Source organism: Anabrus simplex, chromosome 7, assembly GCF_040414725.1.
Source record: "Anabrus simplex isolate iqAnaSimp1 chromosome 7, ASM4041472v1, whole genome shotgun sequence".
Classification (NCBI taxonomy): Eukaryota; Metazoa; Arthropoda; class Insecta; order Orthoptera; family Tettigoniidae; genus Anabrus; species Anabrus simplex.
In genome coordinates, this window is record NC_090271.1 from 93,745,201 (window position 1) to 93,767,923 (window position 22,723).

Here is a 22,723-nt window from a genome sequence, read left to right on the forward strand (position 1 = left end):
TTTGAGTTCATTATAGCTGTAGTTGTCTAGGTAGACACCAAGCCAATGCCCACCATAATAGTGCAAGTGTATATGCTTTACTAGTTTAGCAGATAGTGAAGAAATCGAAAGAATACATGAAGAGGTAGAAGATATAATACAATATAAATGAGAACTGTACCAGCTGTGTGCGATTGGGTGACGGACATTCATCGTGGTTCAAGACCAGAAGTGGAGTCCAGCAAGGCAGTGCACTATCCTCATTATTGTTTATCACCATCGTGGATGACATGATGAAGAACATAAAGAAAACCTCTGGTAAACTAAATGCAATGGCCTTCGCTGATGATGCTATGATCTGGGGAGAAACTGAGGAAGAAGTACAGTTGAGACTCAGTGAATGGAAGGTTAAGTTCCAGGAGTTCAATCTCAAGGTAAGCAAACGCCAAACAGTAGTGATGGCAACAGAGAGGGACAACCAGCGAACATCATGCTAGGAAACCATCCACTAGAAAGTGTGGAAAGCTTTACATACCTCAGCAGTGTAATATCTTGAAATACACTAGCCACAAAGGAGGTGGCAAATAGAGTGCAGAAGAGCTCTCACTTTTACCAGCAAGTACAAACACTCCTCTGGGATCCCAAAGTACCAACAAAATCAAAGCTGGTGATGTTCAGTCAGTACTTCTTACCAATCTTAACCTATGGTATTGAAACCTGCACCGTCACTAAGAAAGACTTATCAAGTTTGCAGGCATCTGAGATGAAGTTCCTTAGGTCCACAATTCAAAAAACCAAACTGGACAAGTTAAGGAATGCTGTGGTTAGGAAGGAAGCTGGGATTGTTGCACCAATGTTAGATCGGGTCAGCATGTCCAGACTGGGGTGGTTTGGGCATTTAATGATGATGGAGCCAACAAGGACAGCATATGTTAACTTGGAGAGACTTGTGGCAGGGGAACGGATGGTAGGAAGACCAAGAACCCACTGGATGGACATTGTAAAGATGGACATTGCAGATCGGGGAAGGATACTGAAGGACGTCATGAACAACAGAACATATCTCAATAAGGCAGAATGGAAGAGGGTCGCCAACAGTACCCGGGAAACTGGAACTGTAAAATGGTGATGATGATTATGTAAAAGGAGACTAGAATATAATTGTGATGGGAGATAATAATACAGTGGTAGACCAAGGAAGAGAAGGTAGTGCTGTTGGAAAAGTCTGACCGAATCGAGGAATGAAAGATGAAATCAGCTAGTTGAATTCTGCACTGGTCATAATTTATTCCTTGCAAATACTTGGTTCAAACCCCACAAATGATGGCTGTACACATGGACAAGACCTGGGGAAACAGGAAGGTATCAAATAGACTTCATTATGATTAGGCAGAGATTCAGAAACCAGGCGTTAGATTGCAAGACGCTCCCAGAAACAGACGTGGACACTGACCATAATGTGGTGGTCATGAAATGTCATCTTTAAATGAAGAAAGAAAAGAGTGCAAGAAGATGGGTCCTAGATAAGTTGAAAGAAAGCAGTGTGAGGGATTATTTCAAGGAACATGTTGTAGGAGGACTAAGTGAAAAGGTTGAAGGAAACACAATAGATAAAGAGTCGATATTTGAGAAGAACGAGATGAGTAGGGTTGCTGCAGAAAAGTTAGGAAGAAAGGTAAGATCAAGTAAGAATCAGTTGATAACTCGGGAGGTATTAGGCCTGATTGATGAACCGTGGAAATACAAGAATGCAAAAAATGAGGACAGAAGAAAATACAGACTGTTAAAAAATAAAGTAGAAGTGCTAAGGCAGAATGGCTGAAAGAGAAATGCAAGGATGAATGGTTCTAGGAAAGGTAGATGCTGCATACAGAAAAATCAAGGAAACCTTTGGAGAAATAAAAACTAGGTATATGAATGTTAAGAGCTTGAATGGAAAACCACTTCTAGGGAAAGAAGGCAAGGCAGAAGGGTGGCTGGAACTTATCAGACAATTTTATCAAGGGAAATAAGTAGATTATAATGTTCTGGAACAAGAAGAAACTGTTGATGCTGATTAAATGGGAGACCCAGTTTTGTGGTCAATTCCACAGACTTTGAGAAACCTAAATAGAAACAAGGCACTTGGAATTGATGACATTCCCTTTGAATTACTGACTGCTTTAGGAGAAATCATCATGGCGAGGTTCTTCTGTTTGGTGTGAAAGATGTATGATAAGGAGAAGTGCCATCCAATTTTAGACAGAATGTTGTTTTACATATTTCCATGAAATCAGGTGCTCACAAATTTGAAAACTACCGCACCATTAGTTTAGTATATCATGCTTGCAAAATTTTAACATGTATTATTTACAGAAGAATGGAAAGAGAAGTTGAAGCTGAGTTGGGAGAAGATCAGTTTGGCATCAGAAGAAATGTAGGAACCAAAGATAATAGAATAGAGATGAAAGTCAATAATAAATGTCGGTTCCAAGACAGGCGGCCTCTTGTAGTTTCAGTACGCAATCAGAGATTGCACATTGTGTGTAATACCTTACTTTTATTATCAACAGATAGCACAGAGAGGTGACTTCTGCCGTAGTGACGCACACTCGGTTATGCTCACCACCACTTCCACCACCCTCAATCCTATTCCCCCTTCCTATCAACACTCCCCTCCCCCTTCTATGAGATTATAATGCAGTTCTACTATTTCCAGTCCCAATATGTTATAATTCATATATTTTTATTTTCAAGTACTTGCTAAGTCCTAAATAATGATCTGATACCCCCTAGTTCGTACGGCATACTATGTTATTGGGAGCACACCACAAAGTACCTTTACCTTGAAATGAATGATTGTCACATAAATACAAAGTTGATATTATGACAAATAATAAATCCCTTTTAAAGCAAGACACCAGAGCACAGCATATGCAAGATATTGGTATCACATCAGTATCCAAGTACCACATGAAAATAACAATAACAGAATTAAGTGCGCCGAGACAGGAAATATATAGAAATACATTAATATATTTCTAATAAACAAGCACAAGGAACAAAGATTTACAGCACAAGCACATGGGCACTTGGAATTCAAACAACACAAATACTGTAGCATCATGGGAACTATCGCTTATAATCGATATTAGTTCAAACAACGTTAATCGATTGGGTAAAGTCGGATTCACTGAAATCCAGCAATATTATCTCCATATTACTTGATGTTATATGACTAATTCTTTGTCAGAAGTGCCCACTAAATGAGGTTAGACTTCAAATACGAGTACTTCACTACGAGACAAATGGCCTTTAGTTATTATAATCGCTCTTTTCATGCCTACTTGCCTGCCATCTACAGAACATTCCTACAACTATCTACTCATTGTGAATGACCTCCAGCGCCATTAGGATAAGAACTACCTGAAGCTAGCTGAAGCCCCATTAGACTTTCACCGGGGTGGTAGGAACGCGTGAAGCACACCTGACTTTACGTCTGATCTTAGGGGGTCGAATTAAGAGAGGCAAGCCTACGTACATGGCATTTGTAGTCTAGAAAAGGCATTCGATAATGTTGATTGGACCAAGCTATTTGAGATTCTGAAGGTGATTGGGATCAGACACCGTGAAAGAATAATTATCTACAATCTGTATAAAAATCACTCTACAGTGATAAGAATTGAAGGCTATGAAAAAGCAGCAGCAATCCAGAAAGGAATGAGGCAAGGCTGTAGTTTGTCCCCTCTCCTTTCCAATGTTTACATGGAATAGACGATAAAGGAAATCAAAGAGGAATTTGGGAAAGTAATCACAATCCAAAGAGAGGAAATCAAAACTCTGAGATTTGTCAATGATGTTATTCTATCTGAGTCTGCAGAAGATCTGGAGAAATTGCTGAATGGTATACCATTCACACGGAAGACAGTCTTGAAGAAGAAGTACAAGATGAAAATAAATAAATAAATAAATAAATCAAAAACAAAGGTAATGGAACGCGGTAGAAAGTCTGGTGATGCAGGAAATATTAGATCAGCAATTGAAAGGAAGTAGATTAATATTGTTACTTGGGTAGTAGAATAACTAATGATAGCAAAAGTAAGGAGGTCATAAAAAATGCAGGCTAGCATAAGCAAGGAATGCCTTTGTTAAAAAAAGAAATTTGCTCTCTAACATTGATATAGCAATTAGAAAGATGTTTTTCAAGACTTTTGTATGGAGTGTGACATTGTATGGAAGTGAAACATGGATGATATCTAGCTCAGAAAGAAAGAGAATAGAAGCTTTTGAAATGTGGTGTTACAAAAGAACGTGAAGGTGAGATAGATAGATCAAATCACAAATACTGATACTGAATTGAATATGTAGGAGGAGAACAATTTGCCAGGCTCCTCACTTTCATCTTTCCTATCCAACCACCCTTGGTCACGTCTTGTTCTTTTCTGACCCTAATGGCATTAGGTTTGCGAGGCTTAGGGAGTATTTCATTTTCATAGTCCTTTCCTTTCTTTCCCTGATAGCTTCATTTTGGATCTCTTCCCTTTAACCTTTTGATTACTGTTAAGAGAGGATGGTTGCTCAGTTGTACTTTCTTTTAAAAATAATAATCGCAACCACCACTATCACATGGTGGCGGGCGAGTTGGCCGTGCAGGTAGAGGCGCGCGGCTGTGAGCTTGCATCCGGAAGATAGTAGGTTCGAATCCCACTATCGGCAGCCCTGAAAATGGTTTTCCGTGCGTTTCCCATTTTCACACCAGGCAAATGCTGGGGCTGTACCTTAATTAAGGCCACGGCCGCTTCCTTCCAACTCCTAGGCCTTTCCTATTCCATCGTCGCCATAAGACCTATTTGTGTCGGTGCGACGTAAAGCCCCTAGCACTTGGTGGCAGAGGCATTATTATTTACAGAAATGTAGGCAGTTCAGGAGGGTGAGGTTTGAAAGTTAGACATTGCCGGGCTGAGAAGCTCATATGGTGGAACGCTGGCTTTCTGAGTCCAACTTGACAGGTTTGATCCATGTTGTGTCCAGTGGTATTTGAAGGGGCTCCACTACATCAGCCTCATGTCGGTAGATTTACTGTTATGTAAATGAACTCCTGCAGGGCAAAATTTTGACACCTCTGTGTCTTTAAAAACTGTAAAAGTAGTTAGTGGGGTGTAGAAACCAATAGCATTAAGTTGGTCATTATTTAACACTGTTAGCCAGGCTGGCGACTGTGATCATTAAGGAGCCAACCCTATATGGTCTGACACCATGCTTAAAGCTCTGTACGGATGTGGATATCCTCAAAAGTAGTGTCCTGATGGATCCAAACTGTATGGCATTCGGATAATTTTGCCTATAATTTCAAAATAATTATTTTTATTGATTTTTCACTCAGGTATACTCTAGAAATCTTTACAAGTGAGTCTTTCATACAATCCATGCAGTTATTTTTGCTTGTGAGGCAACCCTTGACATTGGTATGAGAAAATGGTGATACATGAAGAGCCTTAAGTCTGCAAAGCCTTAAATCTGACCTAAGCTTAACTGGCTTCTGCCTGCAATTAGTGAAAGGAAGGAACAAAGGTTCTGAAAGAGAACCACTCAATATGTCTCTAGTTGTTGCAAGAGGAAATCCCCCATAAAAGTGTCACTATAGTGGGGCTGGTGCTAGGTATCAGGCCTATTGTATTATGTTAACAGATCCATCCATTTAAATATCTTGGGTGTAATATAACTGGATAGTAGCATTATCCATGGATAACCATTTTCGGATGTGGGTGAGGGTAATACTGGTGTAGGAAGTGCGGATGCGGATAATGTTTTGAATATCTACGCAGGGCTTTAACCATAGTTAGCCATTTGGAGTCCTGTTCATGGAAAGAAATTTCACCATCGGAATGTCGTCCGCCAGGGTAGGAGAGTTAGTTTCTAATCAGTAGATTGCATGCCAAAAACCTGAATTCAGTTACAGACCTCTCCTCTGTGTTCATGAGGAGTGAGGGCATGCGATGCTGTTGATGGTGATTCGTCGGGCTGACTGGCTCAGACGGTTGAGGCGCTGGCCTTCTGACCCCAACTTGGCAGGTTCGATCCTGGCTCAGTCCAGTGGTATTTGAAGGTGCCCAAATACGTCAGCCTCATGTCGGTAGATTTACTGGCACGTTGAAGAAGAACTCCTGTGGGACTAAATTCCAGCACCTTGGCATCTCCGAAAACCGTAAAAGTTAGTGGGACGTAAAGCCAATATTATTATTATTATTATTATTATTATTATTATTATTATTATTATTATTATTATTATTATTGTGATTCGTCCATCAGCTGGAGACATTCAGTCTTGAGGGGATCCCTTGGTGTTATTGGACAGGAGTAATCTGCATGCTGGTTCTTACCCTCTCCCTTACTACTCTCATATATCACATTATTCATTTAGTCTCATTAACCTCTCTGATGAGGCTGACATCAGGAAGGGCATCTGGTCGTTAAAACTTGCTTCACACCCCAAAACCGTAGAGAAACAGGACAAGTGTTGGACGCACACACTGCATCAGTTAAACATTAAATACAAAGCATTCACCTATAATTTTTTTACCATGGAATTATTTGGCGAGATATAGGCACTCATCATAACAATTAGGCCCCATTCACCATGAAAATGAAACATAACTTGTTGTTGTTGTTGTTTGAGTCATCAGTCCATAGACTGGTTTGATGCAGCTCTCCATGCCACCCTATCTTGTGCTAACCTTTTCATTTAAACGTAGCTATTGCATCCTACATCTGCTCTAATCTGTTTGTCATATTCATACCTTGGTCTACCCCTACCGTTCTTGCCACCTACACTTCCTTCAAAAACCAACTGAACAAGTCCTGGGTGTCTTAAGATGTGTCCTATCATTCTATCTCTTCTTCTCGTCAAATTTAGCCAAATCGATCTCCTCTCACCAATTCGATTCAGTATCTCTTCATTCGTGATTCGATCTATCCATCTCACCTTCAGCATTCTTCTGTAACACCACATTTCAAAAGCTTCTATTCTCTTTCTTTCTGAGCTAGTTATCGTCCATGTTTCACTTCCATACAATGCCACGCTCCACACAAAAGTCTTCAAAAACATCTTTCTAATTCCGATATCAATGTTTGAAGTGAGCAAATTTCTTTTCTTAAGAAAGCTCTTCCTTGCTTGTGCTAGTCTGCATTTTATGTCCTCCTTACTTCTGCCATCGTTGGTTATTTTACTACCCAAGTAACAATATTCATCTACTTCCTTTAAGACTTCGTTTCCTAATCTAATATTCCCTACATCACCTGCCTTCGTTCGATTGCACTCCATTACTTTTGTTTTGGACTTATTTATTTTCATCTTGTACTCCTTACCTAAGACTTCATCCATACCATTCAGCGACTTCTCGAGATCTTCTGCAGTCTCAGATAAAATAACAATATCATCGGCAAATCTCAAGGTTTTGATTTCCTCTCCTTGGACTGTGATTCCCTTTCCAAATTTCTCTTTGATTTCCTTTACTGCCTGTTCTATGTAAACATTGAAAAGGAGAGGGGACAAACTGCAGCCTTGCCTCACTCCTTTCTGGATTGCTGCTTCCTTTTCAAAGCCCTCGATTCTTATCACTGCAGACTGATTTTTATACAGGTTGTAGATAATTCTTCGTTCTCGGTATCTGATCCCTATCATCTTCAGAATCATAAATAGCCTGGTCCAATCAACATTATCGAATGCCTTTTCTATATCTACGAATGCCATGTACGTGGGTTTGTCCTTCTTGATTCGATCCTCTAAGATCAGACGTAAAATCAGGATTGCTTCACGTGTTCCTACATTTCTTCTGAAGCCAAATTGATCTTCCCCCAACTCAGCTTCAACTTGTTTTTCCATTCTTCTGTAAATAATACGTGTTAAAATTTTGCAGGCATGAGATACTAAACTAATAGTGCGGTAGTTTTCACACCTGTCAGCACCGGCTTTCTTGGGAATAGGTATAACAACATTCTGCTGAAAATCGGATGGGACTTCTCCTGTCTCATACATCTTGCACACTAAATGAAATAACCTTGACATGCTGGGTTCTCCTAAGGCTGTCAGTAATTCAGAGGGAATGTCATCAATTCCAGGTGTCTTGTTCCTATTTAGGTCACTCACAGCTCTGTCAAACTCTGACCTCAAAATTGGGTCTCCCATTTCATCAGCATCAACAGCCTCTTCATGTTCCAGAACCAAATTATTTACATCTTTACCTTGATACAACTGTTGGATATGCTCCTGCCATCTTTCTGCTTTGTCTTCTTTCCCTAGAAGTGGCTTTCCATCTGAGCTCTTAATATTCATACACCTAGATTTCCTTTCTCCAAAGGTTTCCTTGATTTTCCTGTATGCAGCATCTACCTTACCCAGGACCATACAGCCTTCGACATCCTTGCACTTCTCCTTCAGCCATTCTTCCTTAGCTACCTTGCACTTTCTATCCACTTTATTCTTTAATCGCCTGTATTCTTTTCTGCCCTCTTTATTTCTAGCATTCTTGTATTTTCGTCGTTCATCAATCAGGTGTAGTATCTCCTGAGTTATCCACTGATTTTTAGTTGATCTTTTCTTCCTTCCTAACTGTCACCGGTTGGTGGGACGGAGAATTGGAACTACAGTGTGTTTAGAAATATAAATTTTAAAGTTTTTGTGTAACTGAAATATGTTTGTAAATTTTTTTAAAGTATGGAAACATCAAGAAACATTGAACTGTATGAACATTGCAACATGCAGAAGTGTTTTGAAGTGATTTTTTTAAAATGTAGTTTTTATGTAATCTGATGTAAAATTTGTAAGGTGATTTATTTTGGAGCATCCTGTACCTGTACTGCAAGTGTGGTTTCCTATGATGAAATTTTGGGTGTTGTAATCGTAATATTCCAGAACTTGTGCAATTATGTCCTTGGTTCCTTTGATACTTCATTGACTACATACGCCAGTGAAAGTTATTTGTTTTGTTTCACCAGTGATTATAAGGCTAATTTAGTCATACCCATATGCGCTGGGATATTTCTTGTCAGCAGCCATTCCACTAACATTTCTATACGAGCACTCGAAGTAGGGGCCTTGTCCATTATTACGGAGTGGTAAGGAGCAGTGTCCATAACAGTGACAGAAGGGCCTTTGAGCTGTAGCATGAGCTTCTGAAACCAATCTAAAAAGCTAACATGGCCCATATCTTTATAATTGCCAGTTTTTTTAGATTGGGACAGAGGAAGGCTACCTTCCATAAAATCCACTGAATGAACTTGTGTATGTTGTTATTAATATGGTGCTCCTCCCAGTTGGTTGATTACTAGAGCTTTTGAGACTATCATTAGTCCAAGATTTAGCAATGCACTCCCCAGCATTCTCCCACATCTCATGCAACAACCTTGTGGAGATCCTTATTGTATGATTTAAACATCATGACCTGTATTGACAAACATTCACATTAATAAGAAATTAAATTGTATTGAATAGGTTGACCTTATTAATGTGAGATCCTTATTGACAAGTTTGTTCAGAAAAATACACATAGCGCCATCACGATGTGCAACTTTCCAAGTAATACTTTTCTTCCGGTCAGTTTGTTATATCTCAAACCTATGGTTCGCAGTACCAATTTTAAGGATGTTTTACCCCCAGAGAAAAGTTTAGCCAGCTTAAAAGAGGCTATTAACTCATTGCGGACCGTGTCAAGCTTGCTCTTATGCTGCGGGCCATGGACGGCGTAAGACGTTTAATGTTCCGTGCGAAGCAATGCTGTTTGTATTAGTCATCTATGCATTCTTACACCTTAGTCAGCGTTACTGGTTGTAGCAGGAAGTTGGTTGACCTTGTTGAGATAACCCTCGCGTTGAGTGGGCTCATGTTTATCTCAGCAGTTTTAGCTGGAAAATCTCAGAACTTCCTCGCGCGTCAAGTCAGTACTTGAGATTCCAATGCAGTGCGTGTCGTTCTTACCGAGTGTAGTATAATGGCTTATAATACAAAGTTTTATACGGAAGATTAATTATTAGATATTGTTCACAAATGCCTTTGCTGGCAGGATGTAGTGTTTACAGTGCACTGTGTCTTCTGGTATGGGCTAGAATAAATTTGTTACTTTTATTGACCTGTCTCAGTCTCATCCTTGGCTTTGACAATATGAAAGTGACCGAGGTATGAGTGATACTAGTAACACCGTTCCTTATGCAGCCAGTCCCTGTTATGAATGGTGTGAACATATCTTTTTTGCTAGGGGCTTTACATCGCAACGACACAGATAAGTCTTTTGGCGACGATGAGATAGGAAAGGCCTAGGAGTTGGAAAGAAGTGGCCGTGGCCTTAATTAAGGTACAGCCCCAGCATTTGCCTGGTGTGAAAATGGGAAACCACGGAAAACCATTTTCAGGGCTGCCGATAGTGGGATTCGAACCTACTATCTCCCGGATGCAAGCTCACAGCCGCGCGCCTCTACACGCACGGCCAATTCGCCCGGTGTGAAAATATCGCTCATAGGGCCAGTTGGTGCATGCATTTCAGTGGGCATGGCAGACTGATATGTAATAGCATATTCTGACTCGGTGAGGAAAGCAACGGGAAACTACCTCACTCCTCATTTCCCTAGTATGTCTCTTCAGTGACACCTAGGCTATCTATGACAGCTGTTGGTGGAGCTGTAGAGGATCAAACCAGCCTTTGGGCTGAATACCCAACATACATACACATTGTTCACAATGATTATTCTGGTGATGAACTTATTCCTGAAATAGACTCAGATAGTGAAAGTGACAAAGAAATACCGATTCCCAAATCCAATAGGCTTATAGAGAAAAGTGAAGTGCCTGATACATATCATCCTAGTTATTGTCGAGCCGTTCCACCATTTACAGAGAATTCAGGTATAAAAGTTCAAATAGAAAATAAGCAGGATATCTTGAGGTACGTGAGTATTTTCATGAATGACAAATTTTATCAGTATGTGTGTGAGCAGACCAATCTATACGCGAGTCAAGTGATAAGTGCGGTGCCCTGGCCTTTCACAAAGAATTCAATCATGCAATCCTGGATACTGATTAGTCCAAAATCCTGATATAAAAATGTACTGGACCGAAGACCGTGTTATTCATACTCCGATATTTTCTAAAACAATGTTCTGAATATGCTTCCTTCATATTCTTTCATTTCTTCACTTCGGTGACAGTAATCATTATGCCGAAAATACAGATAGGCTGTATAAAATTAGACGTATTTTGAAACCTGTCACACCAGATATCACACCTTAAATATTCACAAGAGGTAAGCACAAAGTATCATTTTTCTAACATTTATAGTTTAGGAGTAATTGTAAATTGTATTAAGTGATGCACGTCTAGAGGGCCGAGCATTAAAATGGCCGGTCCAGGCATTCAAGTGTCCCGCTCAGAAGCAGGTACTGAACTTGTTAATTTTGCCACAGTAAAGTATTCCTGCCTGCTGTACTAGTCATACATGTGTCTATATTGCATCAGCCTGAAAAGAATCAGTTCCTGTTACAGGAGATGCCTTAATTTGTATCTTTCGAAGTGTGCTAAGAAACTAGTCCCCAGTATAAGCCCCTTTTCTGCTACTGCTAGGTTCCCTACTCCCTTTTTCCTTCAGTTTGATATGTGCATTCCACAATTTTTTCTGCAGGAACAGAGCAACGGCCATAGATCCATATGAATTACCTCTCCCTCTTGTAAAACTCATGAGTTCTCTTCAATAATTCATAGGCCTGACTATTAAGGGGCACTTCTTGGTGCAAAGGATTATCACTTCGCAATTCATCACTGTGTTATCATTCTGTGACATTGCAATGAACTAGTTACGACAACAACAAAAAAAAAAACCTTTCATAAACCTGTGAATTACACCTGAACACATGCGAGTGTCGACACATAAAATGGCAACACTTCAATTTGGTAGTCAAGCTACTTATAGATGGCACCACTATACTAGCCAAATTGCCAACAACAATCAGATAAAATAGTTCATTTTTATTTTGCAGCTAGCTTAAATATTACATTTTTGAAATTGCATATTTTTATATCTAAATAAAAAGTTATAAGCACTGTAGGGCGTTGAATTCAATCTAATATGTATGTGTACTGTATCGATGCAACATAAAGCCAATCGTAAACAAATTTAAAAAATAGGTAAACAAATTTTAAAAATAGGCTTCTTCTCTGACTACTGATTTAATTTCTTTATTACCTAAAGATTCTTTTTTGAAGAATGTAGTGTAAGCAGAACCAGATATGGTGCGTTCAGCAGACACACACCATTTATTTATTATAAATGTGATGCTGGTATTTCAATGAACATCCAAACATAGTGTTGCTATTGATGCTTTCACGGCATAAACCCAAAAGCCTATACAGTATCATCCAAAAATTGTATTTTTTATGAAAGTATGTGGACCTGTTGAGGATCCAACCAGCCTTCGGGCTGAATACCCAACATACACAACATACATACATGTTTACTTTATCGTGTTAGAAAAACACTTCCGTGACAGTGGTGTCATGGTTGTGCATGGCATGAAATTATAGAAATGTCTTTAGCCGGTACCTTAACTAATTCACATCATCTTGTTGCAGTTTCTTCTTCCCCAGTGTTACTGTGATTTTCATATAGATATTTCTAGAATTGTAGTGTGATAACCACATGAATTGAAAGTGAGTTGTACCTTGTCTATGATCAGAATACACCAGTGGAATATTCGCTAGTTAATTCGTTCAATTTATGTTCGTGAAATAGCATCTGGCGTCTTAAAGTTCTACTAATGTCTTTTGCAGAGAATTGCTGGATAGGGCAGATGTTATATTACTGGGTTGTACATGCATGAAATCTAGTGTGTGTAATATGCCAAAATAAAAGCATCCATATCAGATCTCCATAAATGTTTCAATATTTTGTACACAATTACTTGTACATATTTTACAAGTTAACCTTTATTGAAAAGCTATTTTTGAAGAGGATTTTGGTCATGGTAATGATGTAGTTGGTTTCTCCTTTAACTTGCATTGTCAGTTCGGCAGGTCTTAAGATGTTTACGTTTTAATTTCTAGAATGAAGGAGAGGAAAAAGTGGAATACAGAGTGTGGAATCCATTCCGTTCAAAGCTGGCAGCTGCAATTCTTGGTGGTGTGGATCAGATATACATGCCTCCTGGTAGCAAAGTCCTATATTTAGGAGCTGCCTCGGGAACGACTGTGTCTCATGTGTCAGATGTCGTAGGTCCAGTAAGTTCTAGCTTGTTTTTTCCTTGTTTGTTACATAACTATCTCCACTGGATATTCATATGCTAATATCAACTTTTACATCTTTACAATATTATTGCATTTACAATTTCAATTATAATTTATTTCATTTCAGGAAGGCTTGGTATATGCTGTCGAATTTTCTCATCGTTCTGGTCGAGACTTAATCAATATGTCCAAGAAGAGACCTAACATTATCCCAATCATCGAAGATGCTCGACATCCTCACAAATATCGTATGTTAGTGGGGATGGTGGACACAATATTTGCAGATGTTGCTCAACCTGACCAGGCTCGTATTGTAGCTCTCAATGCGCAGTACTTCCTCAAAAACGGGGGTCACTTCGTAATTTCTATAAAGGTTGGTTTCCTCATAATACACCTCCAGTGGTGCCATCCATGTGTTGTATATGCATGTGTTTTGTCAGGAAACTCTTAGTTTAAAATCCCAGTTTTTTAAAATTTGTTCTTGTTATCATCAGGCCATTGACTGATTTAAGAGGGGACCCTACTGATTTTTCTTTCTTTGTTAATTTTAACCTAATTTGCACCAAATTTGGTGATAAACTTAATATAATCCAGATTAAGAAAACAAATTGGTTTATCATTAGCAGTTTCAAAATTAAACTTACGGCTCTTTTTTCCTTGTCAAAGAAAGGCAGGTTTCTTTTTTTTTAAATGCTCATGCTACAACAATTAGTTGAAAACTTTGTTGAAAAAGTACCAGGCTTTTCAATTAAAGCAGTTTTTTACCATCATTTTTTCCTATTGGTATTATATGGCTATGGTTAATGGTGTGGGTTACTGTAGTCAGGTCTCAGTTCATGAACCATGGGCAACGGTTGAGTGGCCTAGTAAGTGGTCCTGAGAGTCGGGATACCAGTTGCTATGGAATGAGAGTGGGCATCTCGGACATATTCTGAGTCATGGCCTTCCTTGTGCTCAGGCGGCTAGAACTATACAATTCACCGGTGGTCCATAACCCGTTAGAGGAGATCCTCACTTGGACTATGTGCAAGTAGGGTAGCATCCTGCTTCATGAATTTACCGAGCTCAGAACATTTTAAGCAAGCCTCGGACCTATGGGAGTAGCTGAGTCCCACTCCCATTTGGCAGGCGAGGGACTCCTTGGAAACAACTTGGCGAACGAAATGGAATTCGATGGGGAGCTATCATTATTAATGGGGTATATGTAAGAAAGAAAGTAGAACTGGCTGAGTCAGCAAAGAGGATGCATCTGGATGTGCTAGGAGTAAGTGATATTCGGGTAAGGGGAGATAACGAGGAAGAGATAGGATATTATAAAGTGTACTTGACGGGTGTTAGAAAGGGAAGGGCAGAGTCTGGGGTAGGGCTCTTTATCAGGAATACCATTGCACTCAACATAGTTTCTGTTTGGCATGTAAATGAGCAAATGATGTGGGTAGATTTGTCAGTTGGAGGAATTAGGACTAGAATTGTCTCCGTGTATTCACCATGTGAGGGTGCAGATGAGGATGAAGTTGACAAGTTCTACGAAGCATTGAGTGACATCGTGGTCTGTTAGGAATGTACAAGTTCTCCGGGGATTTTTCGATGATACAGACCACTATCTGATCTGTAGTGAACTAGGTATCTCTAGGCATAGGGTAGAGAAAGTGAAATCTGTCTGCAAACTAATAAAGGTAGAAAATCTCCGGGACGAGGAAATTAGACAGAAGTACATGGATATGATTAGTGAGAAGTTTCGAACAGTAGATAGTAAGCAGGTTCAGGATATAGAAAGTGAATGGATGGCATACAGGGATAATGTAGTAGAAACAGCAAGGGAATGCCTAAGAACAACTGTGTGTAAAGGTGGGGAAAGGCGAACATCTTGGTGAATGATGGAAGTGAGAGCAGCTTGTAAACGTAAAAAGAAGGCTTATCAGAAATGGCTCCAAACAAGGGCTGAGGCAGACAGGGATTTGTACATAGATGAAAGAAACAGAGCGAAACAAATAGTTGTTGAATCCAAAATGAAGTCATGGGAAGATTTTGGTAATAACCTGGAAAGGCTTGGTCAAGCAGCAGGGAAACCTTTCTGGACAGTAATAAAGAATCTTAGGAAGGGAGGGAAAAAGGAAATGAACAGTGTTAAGAGTAATTCAGGTGAACTCATAATAGATCCCAGGGAATCACTGGAGAGGTAGAGGGAATATTTTGAACATCTCAATGTAAAAGGAAATCATCCTGGTGGTGTTGCGAACAGCCAAGCTCATGGGGAGGAGGAAAATAATGTTGGTGAAATTACGCTTGAGGAAGTGGAAAGGATGGTAAATAAACTCCATTGTCATAAAGCAGCAGGAATAGATGAAATTAGACCTGAAATGATAAAGTATAATGGGAAGGCAGGGATGAAATGGCTTCATAGGTTAGTAAGATTAGCATGGAGTATTGGTAAGGTACCTTCAGAGTGGACAAAAGCAGTAATTGCACCTATCGTATAAACAAGGGAACAGGAAGGATTGCAACAACTATCGAGGTATCTCATTGATTAGTACACCAGGCAAAGTATTCACTGGCATCTTGGAAGGGAGGGTACGATCAGTCGTTGAGAGGAAGTTGGATGAAAACCAGTGTGGTTTCAGAGCACAGAGAGGCTGTCAGGATCAGATTTTCAGTATGCGCCAGGTAATTGAGAAATGCTACGAGAGGAATAGGCAGTTGTGTTTATGTTTCGTAGATCTCGAGAAAGCATATCACAGGATACCGAGGGACAAGATGTTCTCTATACTGGGGGACTGTGGAATTAAAGGTAAATTATTAAAATATCAAAGGCATTTGTGTTGACAATTGGGTTTCAGTGAGAATTGATTATAGAATGAGTTCTTGGTTCAGGGTAATTACAGGGGTCAGACAAGGCTGTAATCTTTCACCTTTGCTGTTCGTAGTTTACATGGATCATCTGCTGAAAGGTATAAAATGGCAGGGAGGGATTCAGTTAGGTGGCCTATGCTGATGACTTGGTCTTAATGGAAGATTGTGCCGAAAGCCTGCAGTCTAATATCTTGGAACTTGAAAATAGGTGCAATGAGTATGGTATGAAAATTAGCCTCTCGAAGACTAAATTGATGTCAGTAGGTAAGAAATTCAACAGAATTGAATGTCAGATTGGTGATCCAAAGCTAGAACAGGTCGATAATTTCAAGTATTTAGGTTGTGTGTTCTCCCAGGATGGTAATATAGTAAGTGAGATTGAATCACGGTGTCATAAAGCTAATGCAGTGAACTCGCAGTTGCGATCAACAGTATTCTGTAAGAAGGAAGTCAGCTCCCAGACGAAACTATCTTTACATCGGTCTGTTTTCAGACCAACTTTGCTTTACAGAAGCGACAGCTGGGTGGACTCAGGATATCTTATTCATAAGTTAGAAGTAACAGACATGAAAGTAGCAAGAATAATTGCTGGTACAAACCGGTGGGAACAATGACAGGAAGGTACTTGGAATGAGGAGATAAAGGCTAATTTAGGAATGAACTCAATGGATGAAGCTGTACGCATAAACCGGCTTCGGTGGTGGGGTCATGTGAGACGAATGGAGGGGGATAGGTTACGTAGGAAAATAATGGACTCTGTTGTGGAGGGTAAGAGAAGTCGAGGTAGACCAAGACGATGATGGTTAGACTCGGTTTCTAATGATTTAAAGATAAGAGGCATAGAACTAAATGAGGCCACAACACAAGTTGCAAATCTAGGATTGTTGTGACGTTTAGTAAATTCACAGTGTCTTGCAGACTGGACGCTGAAAGGCACAACAGTCTATAAAGATAATGCATGTATGTATGTATGTATGTATGTATGTATGTATGTATGTATGTATGTATGTATGTATGTATCATATGAGTGAAACTATTGAGTCTTGCTTTTCTTATTAATATACTGGTGTGAAACAAGTGCAGTGAAACATCGTTAAGATGTTTCTGCAGGGGACAAGGAAAAAGGACGTGTTAAGCGAGAAAACGTACTAATGAATATGACTTTTTCTGGCATGAGGGCATTTTACGTCATGTATCCACGAGTACTACAATGAAAACTATAGGCCTATCTACAGTTTCTAAAGATGAGAGGAAAGTATTGAAAGGTGTGAAGAAACACGAGGGAACCAATATGAAAACCTTTTCTGCTGTGGATTATAACATATCGGTACACTGAAAGGTGTGAAAACACCAGACAAAAATACAAAAACGTGCATAGGGGCCAACAAAAATATCAAAGCATAATTGCATGTCACACTCTTTCTAAAACAAATGTTAGTAGGATCCTTTTATTTCGGAGCAATGGGTTATTAAACAATATTTTCTGGTCACACTCTTAGACGATGAATTGGAGGTTACACTCAATCATGTGCAACTGCGAAGAATGACTTTAGCCGCCATTTAGAATCAAATAAATCTTCAATCAACTCGAGGGTGTGAGTTTCAACATTCGAGAGTTCTTCGTGCTTATGCCAGTCCACTTTCTGTCAGATTTTAATTTTGTCTTCATTATTAAGGAATTTTACATTTCCTGTATCCATAACTAGGCTATCGCAAGAAAAAGCACCGTGCTAGCCAGTTTCACACGATTACATTCCTAATCTAGATATAGGCTACCGTATCACGTAACAAATATTAGCTAGACTTGACTGTACCACTCGTCCGGCTCCATGGCTAAATTGTTAGCAGGCTGGCCTTTGGTCACAGGGGTCCCAGGTTCGATTCCCAGCAGGGTTGGGAATTTTAACCTACATTAGTTAATTTTGCTGGCACAGGGGCTGGGTGTATGTGTCGTCTTCATCATCATTTCATCCTCATCACAACGCGCAGGTCGCCTACGGGAGTCAAAGCAAAAGAGCTGCACCTGGCGAGCCGAAGATATCCTCGGACACCCCCGGCACTAAAAAGCCATATGCCATTTCATTTCACTGTACCACTCAACACAAAGTACATTTCTACCGTCTGAATGGAATGCGAAATACAAGCACAAACAGGCTCACTCTGCTATTCAACAATCTCGCTGCCAACCGGCAAGCAAAACTGAACATTCCTGTGGCTATCGGCTTGCGTCCCGAAAGTGCAACTTAACAGCTCCTACCCGAGTTGGTAATCACGTTTCTTTCAGAAAGGATGAAAAATACAGTATAATTTTCAAGTCTAGGAAAAATGTGATCGTACTAAGTGGTAATGGCGAAAATTTGTGACGGGATAGGTTAGGTATTTTTTTTATAGATTTAATACGATGAGAATCGAAACTTCGAATTTACAACGTGCTAAGCGGGAAAAAGTGTTAATGTGGAACACACTAACGAGGTTTCACTGTATTTATTATTATTTATTGTAGAATTATTAAATCTTGAATGAAATTGGAGACTGTGTCAGTGATCATATTAAACATTAGTTGTACGTACAATATTAAGTTTGATCAATTACTAATGCAAAATGCAATATTAATATACACGTCTCAGAATTGGAATACTCTTGACTCCTTCATACATAAGAACCCCCACAAACGTGTATATTGCCATTCTCCAATTTCTGTCAGACACCTTCTGTTGGTCTAGCCTTCTATGTACTAGATAGAGACAACATCAAAAACTTTCATTCTGCACTAAATGACATCAAAAAAGCAAAACAGATTCTTTAGTTCAATAATGACCCTAAATATGGTTTTCCTTGGTTTCCCATTTTCTCACCAGGTAAAAACTGGGACTGTACCTTAATTAAATCCATGGTCACTTCCTTCCCATTCCCAATTGTTGTAAAGCCATAAGTGAAGTTGTTATATAACCTGATATAATTTTAATTTTTAACACTAGGTTTACCGCAGCGGTCAAAATGACCGTTTTCAGTTTTGTTTTCTCTATCACTCTCGTTATACGGTTAGAACATGCAAACCCTTCGGTGGCTTTTAACGATATTTAGTGTACTTTTCGGCACATAGCTTCAAAAACCCGTAACTCCTTTCTAGTTAGCGCTATGAGATCATATACCTACTTTTACCAGGCGGTCATTTTGACCGGTATTGCAGTAGCTACCCCATCAGACTTTTGTGGCATTCATTTAGAACGGGATATAACTCTAACAAGCAGTTAAAGTGTACTTTATTACCGTAGTATTGTTGTGCTGCGATGGGACAGCCGATGGCTCTTTTCAAGCATGACAGGAAAATATAGTCAGTATTAGTTCAGTAATGAAAGGTGTGCAATCGTAACGAGCAGTCAATTGTCGTGTTCACTCGTTACAAACATTCAAACTAGAATTCCCGATTGTAATTCCCTCGAAGAAGCATGTTCTCGCGTAGTCTGCAAGTGGATGCCAAAATTCTGAAGCATAAGCATATAATCTCCCCATCACAATCAAGCGATGAAGCTGGGACTGATTTAGACCTCGATAATTGCGAAGACCTGTGTAACTTGACAAACGGAAATAGTTCGGATAGTGATTCTAGTTGCGTCGAGCCTTCAGAATTTCCACGTGAACATGAAATCACACAGCAGCCTTTGACCTCAAAGGTTAGGGAACTACCCGCCAAATGGCGATGCACGCACACTAGCAAAGCAGCTGATGACAAAGGTAAGACTATTTGAAGTTAGTCATTTTGTATTTACGTAATTCTGTGCACAGTGTAAGTAAATTTGGTATTACATTTTTCAGGTGAAGGAAACACTAAGGAAGATAATGAAATTACTAGCAAGGAGCACGATATCAACTACAGAAGGCCGAGCATACGCTGTGGTATGTCAACATATGGGCGTGGTCAGCATATGACGGTCGGCGAGGAAGAAGTCGCTTTGGATGGAACAGTGTGGACTCTTGTCGATCTACAAAGCCTGCCAGGCCGTCAAGCACAGTAAAATATACTGAGGGAAGTCCGAGGTCTAACAGGACATGCAAAACACCACATTGAAGGAACTTGTGCCGCTACAGCTTGTCGTCTTTTTATTGACGAATCCAAGCAGCGCCTGAGGTTGGAGCCCGCGAAGTTCTGAACAATCCTGAACGGACACTTTCTTTGGAAGAATTGGACGCTGTCATTGGCATTTTATACGCACGTGGAACTTATGGAGCTGACACGAACCTTCTCGATCTGTGGTCACAAAAGTGAGGTCCTGGAATTTTCTCCCAAACTGTGGCACAAAACTGTTTCCTGGATATCATGAGGTTTCTTAGATTCGATGACAAATCTACCAGTAGGGATCACCTGAAAATTGATAGATTGGCGCTTGTACCTGTTGTGCGGGACAAATTTATATCTAATTTTACTATTTCCTTCAGACCAAATGAGAACATTACTGTGGATGAACAGCTCTTTCCATCGAATGCTAGATGCCCATTTATGCAGTATATGGCCAATAAACCAGAAAAGTTTGGTATGAAATTTTGGTTGGTTGTGGATGTGGAAATTAAGTATGTTGTAAACGGTTTTTCTATCTTGGAAAAGATGAAACGTGACCCACTGATCAGACCCTAAGTGAACACGTAGTATTGCGTCTTGCTGAGTTTTTCATCAATCAGCGAAGAAGTGTGCGAAGGGAACAAGATAATTGAAAGGCGTGCAATCTCTAAAAACACTGGTCTGTTGTTAATTTCACTTCAAAGGTGACCAAGCAAAGTGTGTGTGTGTTCAGTGCGAAAAATAAGTTAAAAAGCAGAAAGTGACATTCATGCACATATGTATATAATGTAAGGTAAAGTGTGTAAGAAGAACATTCTGCCTTACTAGTGTACTTATTTGTTTGTTTATTTATTTATTTATTCATAATAGTGTTCACAAGTCATGCATGATAATTAAATTATGGTCTATGATGTTTTTATACTAAATTCAAACCTTTTTCAGACATCAATATCCTCAAGAAACGAATACCTGCCACTATCGGTCAAAATGACCGCTTCGGTAAAAGTAGATAGAAAGAATGTTTGGTAATCCTAGTGTTAATGGATCTTGAAGTCGTACGCTTACATTGGCCTTGATAGCAATAACAGTACTCGAAACCGACTTTCAAGCTATTAGGTCGTGTTACGCACATTTAGTACGTGTTGAAGAGGTGTTAAGTACAGTACAAAAATGGCCAGCCAGACACCAGTGGGATCCGATCCCACAACCTCCCGATTTCGCGTCGGTTGCTCTACCAATTGAGCTACGGTGGCCTAAGCCATCTTAGTTCTGTTGGAAAGAATTTAAGCTACAGGTTTGGTACTACTACCATCACACTGTACAGTGCGTTTAAGTTGCCCATTGAGGGCCAAGTCAATGAATATCGAATTTTCACGACCGCATTGTATTCGAAACCGACTTTCAGGCTATTAGGTCGTGTTACGTACATTTAGTACGTGTGGAAGAGGTGTTAAGTACAGAACAAAGATGGCCTAGGCCACCATAGCTCAATTTGTAGAGCAACCGACGCGAAATCGGGAGGTTGTGGGTTTGGATCCCACTGATGTCTGGTTGGCCATTTTTGTTCTGTACTTAACACCCCTTCAACACGTACTAAATGTACGTAACACGACCTAACAGCTTGAAAGTCGCTTCCGAATACAATGCGGTCGTGAAAATTCAATATTCAATAACAGTACTAATTGGAATGGGTGTGCCCAAGAATTCTAGAAAGTTCACTTTACTACATTAACAGTTCTGCTCTGAAATTAAGCCTTTTAGCGTAGGGCGGGCATATGTGAATCCTCAGTGTGACACTAGTTGGAACCTCAATAGATCCACCATCAGCTGTCATAAGTAGCCTAATTGTCACTGCAGGGGCATACTAAGGAAATGAAGAGTGAGGTACTTTCCCGTTGTTTGCCTCACTGGTCAGAGGGTTCTGTTACATACCAGGCTGCCAAGCCCACTGAAATGCATACACCAACCAATCCACTGAACAACACCCATCATACGGACTGATAGTAGAAATTTAGTTACTACACCATACGTTTTATAGCATTATAATGGATTAGAAATAGTACAAATCTTAGGTGGAATACCTTGTAGAGGGGAGATGTGTTCTCTGCGATGGTCAGTGACCCTCCCACAGGCCCCCAAAAGTACATTTACTTTCATAATCTAATGTAATTTTCATATGCCATTCTTCATTGCTGAAGCACTATGACTGAGACACAATTGGATATTACATCATTTCTAGCAATCAAGTTTAATGCCTTCTGTTACCAACCTACACACAATAAAAATGCAACTGAATTCAATCTGTAGAGGAGGATAGAGCTGTAAAATTCGTGCACCCTCGTGTGAGCGGGGAAGTTAGTCTTAAATAAGAATTCTGCCAATTAGTCGGCAAAGTGAGCCGGGAATGGAGTATGACCCGTGCTTTAGATGCCTGCACCTGTTTTCACTATTCTGAGTGTGCACTGGTGGTCTCTTGCTTGATTTGTCACTAGACACACGTAACTAATCCAGACCAATGGTTTTGTCACTAGCCGGTTGTAACCAGTCCAGACCAGTCGCATTGTCACTGATTCGAATTATACATTAATTCAGCT

At 39.8% G+C, this 22,723-nt stretch overlaps 1 protein-coding gene across 1 annotated transcript in view; it reads left to right on the top strand.

Annotated features, from left to right (window-relative positions):
* Fib (rRNA 2'-O-methyltransferase fibrillarin) overlaps positions 1-22,723 on the top strand; it is a 91,915-nt gene that overhangs the window by 55,040 nt on the left and 14,152 nt on the right. The window contains exons 4-5 of the mRNA XM_067151215.2: positions 13,043-13,216; positions 13,350-13,595. Coding sequence (XP_067007316.2) covers positions 13,043-13,216; positions 13,350-13,595 — 420 coding nt within the window. The remainder of the gene's footprint in view (positions 1-13,042; positions 13,217-13,349; positions 13,596-22,723) is intronic.